General features: G+C 41.0%; 1 protein-coding gene across 1 annotated transcript; it reads left to right on the top strand.

The window, feature by feature from the left end:
- Positions 1–1,219: 1,219 nt before the first annotated feature.
- Positions 1,220–6,848, top strand: LOC135523147 (regulator of G-protein signaling 20-like). The gene is made up of 5 exons (XM_064949871.1): positions 1,220–1,270; positions 2,985–3,144; positions 5,367–5,450; positions 5,701–5,935; positions 6,159–6,848. The coding sequence occupies exons 2-5, from the start codon at positions 3,008–3,010 to the stop codon at positions 6,351–6,353; spliced, it is 651 nt and encodes a 216-aa protein (XP_064805943.1). The 5' UTR covers positions 1,220–1,270; positions 2,985–3,007; the 3' UTR covers positions 6,354–6,848.
- Positions 6,849–8,968: the final 2,120 nt, after the last annotated feature.

Genomic DNA, 8,968 nt, shown 5'->3' with positions numbered 1-8,968 from the left:
TTCTTGAAATACCTCCAAAAATTGTGACAACACGGAGGAAATGTTTTGTTGAGCATGAGCAGTGGCAAGCCAGGGTACGTTTGGGGGAAATAATTTGGTGGCATCTTGTGGTCTTTATGTGAATTACAGAGGGGGTATACTGTATCCGGATGATGAATTTATAGAATAAAATCTCTATCACTAACCAGGTTTCCATCCCACATGTTTATGCGCATAAAGTATATGTTGGATAAAACATGTCATGACAGGCATAATGGAAACATACAATGTTTCGGTACACTTTACAAATGTCTACAAAACAAAATATGCTCGACAAAGTGGGATCTATTTATGTCAGTAAAATTAATTATGCGAGAAATTTAGGAGGAAACGCGTTCATGCGCAAATATTGATACAATAACCATCATATCGAAGTACACATGGAGTCACGCGATGACATGTTGTGTGGTAAAACAAATAAATACAAATAAAAGACATGTTGTGTCCTCCCACTGCGACCTGTCAGGAAACCATGCAGTTTATCAGGCTACAGATTAAATAAATGATGATGAACTTCACAGGGTTGTGAAAGTGCAATGTGATGAGCTTGATGCTCTTTTCCAATACATATCGAGGGTCTTGTTCTGGAGACACGATGATCAGATCGATGCTTGACTGCTGTTTGACAAATACAAATGTTATAATTATAATAATCTCATCATGTAGACTAGCCTAATCGCACAGTCTACCCGCACTGGTGTTGCCTAGAGCGCACGTGCCAAAACCAGAGAAGGCTATTGCTATTTAACGCAACAGTTTTGGAAAATGCGATTGACATTTTATTTGGTACAATGAAAAAATAAGCGAAACAAATATTTTTGTGTGCACTATGTCATCACGCACTGATTTGTATCTGGAACGAGTCCGTTTGGTGACAACTCTAGTGCTGGTTAAATTGCTCATATTTTCTACATGTGGAATTTAGAATATTTTCATGAAAATCTGCCGCCAATTGGATGGAAACCTAGCTACTCATGGTGGGTGGATCGTGTATAGGTTTCATTCAGTGGTTGAAGTAGGCTTTGCTACAGATGAGGCTATGAGAGCATCATTAAACATTGCTTGAAGCCTCCAGGAAAAACTGGTCTGCCCTTCAACGATTCAGCTGCAGAACATATTTTTTTTGCACTCAAACAAAACGCATGCGCATGGAGCAAACGAATTGCAACACAGTGCAGACGGTTGTGATTGAGGCAAGAATCACCTGTATTCTGGCATTCATGGTGACACAGTGAGTACAGATACATTGGGATTTCCGCTTTGAAATATAATTGAATGCCAAAATTTGAATTAGATTCAGCAATCTTAATGGAAAATGATGGACAACTAGATAATTATTGCCAGCATGGTTTCTTGACAATCTCGTTCAATCTTTTGGAAATAGCTACCGAATTGAATGGTCATGTATTTATTTATTGCTGCTGTAGTCATCATTTGCATCAGATAATTAGATGACATATTCTCCATCTTGAAAGAAAAATACACCTTATGCGTTATTATACTGTCAGCATACAGTATTTCGTTTAAAATATTCTCAATATTGATTAACCTAATAAATGGTAAAAACAAAACAACAGCGCTCTAACCCCCAAGTCTCCATCTGTGTTGTGTCTGAGGATGCTTGGATGGAGGCAGCAACGCCTCGTCTTTCTCATCCCATGCATTTCTCACCCCAGAACGCGTTAAAATGATTTGATCCTGTGAATGTTAGGCTTGGTAATAGGCGTTTAATAGCTTAGATATAGCTTATATATGTTTATGTATGTAATGTCGTGACGGTATTTTGCATAGCCAGCCGGTACTACATTTCTCGCTATAATAAATTATCGCTTTAACAGTGAAAAGAAGTTCGCACAGCAATCATTCTGCTCTGTTGAAGTGGTCAGAGCATTCCGCAAGACATGCGCGCTCGAGCTGATGTGACGACATGCCGTGGGGATTCCCTCAGTAGGCTACGATTTTTACATGGTTTCGAGATTTTGTACAAGCAGTAGCGGTTCCAGCTTGTATGGCTCCCTGGGCGAACCACCCCCCAAATATGACTCATAAATATCAAAAATAAGTATCAAAGACAAATAGAAACAAATTTGTGTTGATTTGGCACTCGAGCATCAATACATTACCCATCCCCCAACACTGCTAACCAAGAGTCAAGACCAAACCAATTCACCTTGGTGGTGTGCAGACTGGTTTAATATTATTCTTAACGATTTCGCACAAAACAGAAGAAAATGCAACAAATGTCTGTGTAACTATATATTCACAGTATTATGAATGAATTGTGGTTTATTTGGTAGCATTTCGTAGTGTGTCTGATTTTACTAATTGCATTAGTACTATACAAATTTAGAGGTGCGCTATTTGATAGATTCCACTGCTCCTGCTATCTCCGGCTCCCAGTTGGGAGATCTGAGGTCGCTTCCCTCCCCATCTCCTGCTTCTGAGTGGGAGACCTTCCCAGGCAGTAGCCTGCCTAGCTCACAAACTAGAATCAGGGCGCCCACTCCGAAAAGGTTAATTGACCCACAGTACAACACGGTGACATGCTATCATTGACGTGGCGTGTAAATGAGCTCTAGAAAACCGATCGCGCAATTGTCACCATTCCAAAAAATGTGTGTGGGCGCCCCGTTCCGCCCCCGGAAAGATGCCGCTCTGGGAGGCTGCCCATGTCGCCTATACCTAAATCCGCCACTGTGTACAAGTCTTTAAAATGGCATATTTTTCACTCCCTCAATGTTATCTACAAGAAGATATGGATACAAGTATACGGATGGATGACTGATGCCTGCATTCTATGTGGGAATTATCTGAACCAACTCGAGTTTCCAGGTTGTATAGCCTAGTGCAGTGTGCTGTATTGTATTGGGGGGCGGGGGGTCTGCAGTATTGTGAGTCTGTCTCACCTACAACCTCAGCGTGGTGTTGTGTGTCCTGGTCTGCAGCCCATGGGGTCAGACGGCTGGAGATGCACAAGAGACAGATGCAAATGCACCAGGAAGCCGCGGCCAGTGTCCTCCAATCACAGCACAGGATGGGGAATATGCCCACCAACGCCTCCAATGCCTGTTGTTTCTGCTGGTGTTGCTGCTGCAGCTGCTCCTGGTAGGTACCACTATACTATCCATAGTAAGGGTTTGTGTCCCAAATGGCACTCTATTCCTTATATGTTGCACTACTTTTGACTAGGGCCCATTGGGCCCATTATATATACCATGCTTATACCAAAACTCTGCACTCCGGAGCAGGGGCGTCATGCACCCCAAAAATCTGAGGGGGCACCAAGTATGTGAAGATGGCTGGGGAGTGGTCTGGAGTGGGACTAAGCCCCCAGTCAGAAAGTTGGAGAATTTAGCATTTTTCAAACACCTGAAACGGTCTTTCCTGCAATCAAGAGCCATAATCATTATACTTAATTCTATTTAAAAAATATATGTTTATTTTCTGCATATCTAAGCATCCCTTGACTTTTTCCACATTTTGTTATGTTACAGCCTTATTCTAAATGGATTACATTGTTTTTTTGCTTCATCCTTCTACACACAATACCCCTTAATGACAAAGCAATATTTGTTTTTTAGACATTTTAGCACATTTTTACAAAATAAAAAACTTTACATAAGTATTCCGACCTTTTACTCAGTACTGTGTTGAAGCACATTTGGCAGCGATTACAGCCTTGAGTCTTCTTGGGTATGATGCTACAAGCTTGGCACAGCAGTATTTCGGGAGTTTCTCCCATTCTTCTCTGCCGTTCCTTTCAAGCTCTGTCAGGTTGGATGGGGATAGTTGCTGCACAGCTATTTTCAGGTCACTCCAGAGATGTTCATTCGGGTTCAATTTGGGCTCTGGCTGGGCCACTCAAGGACATTCATAGACTTGTCCCGAAGGCACTCCTGCGTTGTCTTGGCTGTGTGCTTAGTGAAGGTGAACCTTCACTTCAGTCTGAGGTCCTGAGCACTCTGAAGCAGGTTTTCATCAATGATGTCTCTGTACTTTGCTTCATTCATCTTACCCTCAATCCTGACTAGTCTCTCAGTCCCTGCCACTGAAATAAATCCCATAGCATAATGCTCCCACCACCATGCTTCACCGTATGAATGGTGCCAGGTTTCTTCCAGACATGACACATGGCATTCAGGCCAAAGACTTCAATTTTGGTTTCATTAGCCCAGAAAATCTTGTTTCTCACGGCCTGAGAGTCTTCAGGTGCCTTTTGGCAAACTTCAAGTGGGCTTTCATGTGCCTTTTACTGAGGAGTGGCTTCCGTCTGGCCACTCTACCATAAAGGCCTGATTGTTGGAGTGCTGCAGAGATGGTTGTCCTTCTGGAACATCCTCCCATCTCCACAGAGGAACTCTGGAGCTCTGTCAGAGAGTCCATTGGTTGGTTTTTGCACTGATATGCACTGTCAACTATAGGCCCATATATAGACAGGTGTGTGCCTTTCCAAATAATGTCCAATCAATTTAATTGTCCAATCAAGTTGTAGAACCATCTCAAGGATTATCAATGGAAACAGGATGCACCTGAACTCAATTTCGAGTCGCAGAGCAAAAGGTTTGAATAAGGTATTTTGTTTTTTTATTTGTAATAAATTTAGAAAAAACAGTTTTTGCTTTGTCATTATGTGATACTGTGTGTAAATTGATGAGGGAAAAAAATATTTTTAGAATAAGGCTGTAACATAACTAAATGTGGAAAAAGTCAAGGGTCTGAATACTTCCCGAATGCACTGTACAATATACTCTGCACAGGACACAAACAGAGGCATAAAAACGGAGCATCTGTCAGCTACACACGGTCTCTGTGGACAAAACCCACAGGGACATTTATGTTTTGAAGTCATAGATGTATACGTAAGCAAGGATTATGCCTCTTCCTCTGACTGCTCTCTTAGGACAGCACTACCTGTTGTGTGCAGAATAAGAGCATGCTAATTCACACCTCAGGGAGTGGGAATAGTCTCTGTCTCCACATCAACCTCAATTAAGTTGTGCTAATTGTCGCAGAGCTACAGTGTGTGGCTGGAGAGCCCAGATGTGGTGGATTCTCACCTGCCTTTAATTAGGCTACAGGTGACTGCTACACTTGGTGTTTAAATTAACTCCAGCACATCTCTAAGGACTGGATAACAGTAGTGTTTACACAAGCCCTCCCTGCGGAACTCACGCATCCGGGACATGTGCACCTACCACCACTGTTGTTCACAGTTTGGAACAAACAACATGCCTGCTGCCCTCCACGGCAATTGACAATAGCCGAAAACCCTACATTGTACATACAGTACATTTTCTATTTCTGTTCCGTTTTTCAATGTTTTTCAGTCTGACTGTTATGACAGAGGATGAGAGGATTCAAAGAAGCACCTATGAGAGGAGGGCAGAGGGAATCGCAAACTGTGATGACAGGTAACAGCACTACACAGTAAATATACCCTATAGGGTTAGCTACATAGTTTAGGAAAAACAAGACAAGGGGATATGGTTGAGACTGTTTAATAAAATCTCTAGACACAGAGATCCTACTAAATTACTAATATGTGATGTAATGTTTTGAGTTCTATATGTAATTATATAGAGCTAGAGATGAAACGTCAACATTAAACATTCTGAACTATATCTATTGTATGAAATAAAGAGCACGGTCCCTTTTTTGAAGCCCCAAGCCTACTCTGGAGGATGCGACAATATGGACCATGTCGTTTGAGAGGCTGATGAAGAGCCCCGCAGGGCGGGGCTGCTTCCGACAGTTCCTCAGGACAGAGTTTAGTGAAGAGAACATGATGTTCTGGTTGGCCTGCGAAGAGCTCAAAAAGGAGACCAACAAAACTGTGGTGGAGGAGAAAGTACGACAGATCTATGAGGACTTCATTTCTATCCTCTCCCCTAAAGAGGTGAGCTTACACCGCTTTGGCCTTTCTTGAGACTGAAGTATCCTATAATTGTGCTCGTTTATAGCTGTAAGCCTAAAATGCTTTCTCCATAGAGTATTCTCATTAGTGTGACTTGCTTCAGCAAGACTACTCTAGATTTTACATACCTCCGACTTATTACAGTTATTCATTAGACCGCTACTGCTCTTATTCAACTTCTCTGGTTGTTTAATTACTTCTCCAGGTGAGTTTGGACTCACGTGTTCGAGACGTGATCAACAAGAACATGCTGGAGCCCACGTCCCACACGTTTGAAGATGCCCAGCAGCAGATCTACACGCTGATGCAGAGAGACTCATACCCACGCTACATGAACTCGACAGCGTATGCCGAATTACTGCAGGGCCTGGAAGAACCACCACCTGCCACAGAGCCATAGACTTCCATTCTCCGTCAATCACTCTACACATTGCTCTTAGATGACACTTGTGTATCTTAGGTCCAGCTTTCAGTTACAGTTCACATGTTGATTGATCAATAGGCTCTATTTACAAAAATGGCGATATTAAGGTGTAACTACTGTGTGCTACTTTAAATATTGGCTTTCCAAAATCCTCAAAGCGAGCAAGAACATACGCTGTATTCAAATTCAGATTTCAAGATGTTTCCAAATATATTTATATTTTTATATTGCCTAGCACTTCACATTGCACTTTTCTATAGTTTTATGAGGGGAAAGCATGTTGTATCTGTTAGCACTGCATTTGTGTGTAGTTCTATTGTCAGACTTAAATCATTTTCAGTTATTTTTCTAATTTCACTTAATATTAAGAAGACATGGGAAAGTGCCTTGGCATTAGATCATTTACCACTACACCTTCAACATACAGTACCAGTCAATAGTTTGGGAACACCTACTCATTCCATGGTTTTTCTTAATTTTTACTATTTTCTACATTGTAGAATAGTGAAGACATCAAAACTATGAAATAACAGATATGGAATCATGTAGTAACCAAAAAAGTGTTAAACAAATCAAAATATATTTTCTATTTGAGATTCTTCAAAGTAACCACCCTTTGCCTCGATAACAGCTTTGTACACTCTTGGCTTTCTCTCAACCAGCTTCATGAGGTAGTCACCTGGAATGCATTTCAATTAACAGGTGTGCCTTGTTAAAAGTTAACTTAATGCGTTTGAGACAATCAGTTGTGTTGTGACAAGGTAGGGTTGGTATACAGAAGATAGCCCTATTTGGTAAAATACCAAGTCCATATCATGGCAAGAAAAGTTCAAATAAGCAAAGAGAAACAACAGTCCATCATTACTTTAAGACATGAAGGTCAGTCATACTTTAAGACATGAAGGTCAGTCAATATGGAACATTTCAAGAACTTTGAAAGTTTCTTCAAGTGCTGTCACAAAACCATCAAGTGCTATGATGAAACTGGCTCATGAGGACCGCCACAGGAAAGGAAGACCCGGAGGTATCTCTGCTGCAAAGAATAAGTTCATTAGAGTTACCAACCTCAGAAATTGCAGCCCAAATAAAGGCTTCACAGAGTTCAAGTAACAGACCCATCTCAACATCAACTGTTCAGAAGAGACTGCATGAATCAGGCATCCATGGTGGAATTGCTCCAAAGAAACCACTGCTAAAGGACACCAATAAGAAGAATTAGACCGGTGGAAATTTGTCCATTGGTCTGATTAGTCCAAATTTTAGATTTTTGGTTCCAACCACTGTGTCTTTGTAAGACGCAGAGTAGGGGAACAGATGATCTCTGCATGTGTGGTTCCCACCGTGAAGTATGGAGGAGGTGGTGTGATGGTGCTTTCCTGGTGACACTGTCTGTGATTTATTTAGAATTCAGGGAAAGTTTAACCAGCATGGCTACCACAGCATTCTGTAGCGATACGCCATCCCATCTGGTTTGGGCTTAGTGGGACTATCATTTGTTTTTCAACAGGAAAAGGACCCAAAATACACCTCCAGGCTGTGTCAGGGCTATTTGAGCAAGAAGGAAAGTGATGAAGTGCTGCATCAGATGACCTGGCCTCCACAATCACCCGACCTCAACCCAATTGAGATGGTTTGGGATGAGTTGGACCACAGAGTGGAGGAAAAGCAGCCAACAAGTGCTCAGCATATGTGGGAAGCATTCCAGGTGAAGCTGGTTACGAAAATGCCAAGAGTGTGCAAAGCTGTCATCAAGGCGAAGGGTGGTTACTTTGAAGAATCTAAAATATATTTAGATTTGTTTAACACTTTTTTGGTTACTACATGATTCCATATGTGTTATTTCATAGTTTTGATGTCTTCACTACTATTTTACAATGTAGTAAATAGTAAAAATAAAGACAAATTAGTAGGTGAATGAGTAGGTGTGTCCAAACTTTTGACTGGTACTGTAGTTTGAATAAAATATCACAAAAATGGTGCAGCAGTTGAACACACTTGATATTAAATTGTGGTGCTTTCAGCTCTTCTCAAAGAATAGTAACTTTTTATGTACAGTGTGAGCTGATACCTGGAAAAAGATCTTGCCTGTGATATATGAATACTGTGATGCTAATTAAGTCCTATTTCTCCGTCAAAACATACATGTATGAAATAAATAGTATGTGACCATTCATATTCTGTATTTGTGTATTGAATTAACAGAAAATGGCTTTCAAGTCTTACAAATCGAATAAAGCACAATAATTCATATGTTGTCGTCTTCTTTTACTATTGCATTATATCAGGGTTTTATTTCCCCATAGCAAATCAACATATTAAGATTCATATTTTCAAATCGATTACAATCAAAAAAATACTCCCTGGAAGAGATGGCTTTTCAATAGGAAATAGCTACACCGACAACAGCACTGCCAACTGGCAAACAGATTCAAACATTAAAAGATTCCACCAGGCTCCAGCAGAGAATACAATTGTTTGAAGTTATGGTGTCCCTCTCCTTGGCTTGTCTCTAGCTAGCCCTCAGGCCTGTCCCTGACTATGTCTCTGTCAGTCTGAGTTAGCAGCAGGTTATATTGAGTGAGATATGTGGT

Source organism: Oncorhynchus masou, chromosome 30 (assembly GCF_036934945.1).
Source record: "Oncorhynchus masou masou isolate Uvic2021 chromosome 30, UVic_Omas_1.1, whole genome shotgun sequence".
In the NCBI taxonomy this organism is placed as follows: domain Eukaryota; kingdom Metazoa; phylum Chordata; class Actinopteri; order Salmoniformes; family Salmonidae; genus Oncorhynchus; species Oncorhynchus masou.
This window is presented reverse-complemented; position numbering and strand designations above follow the sequence as displayed.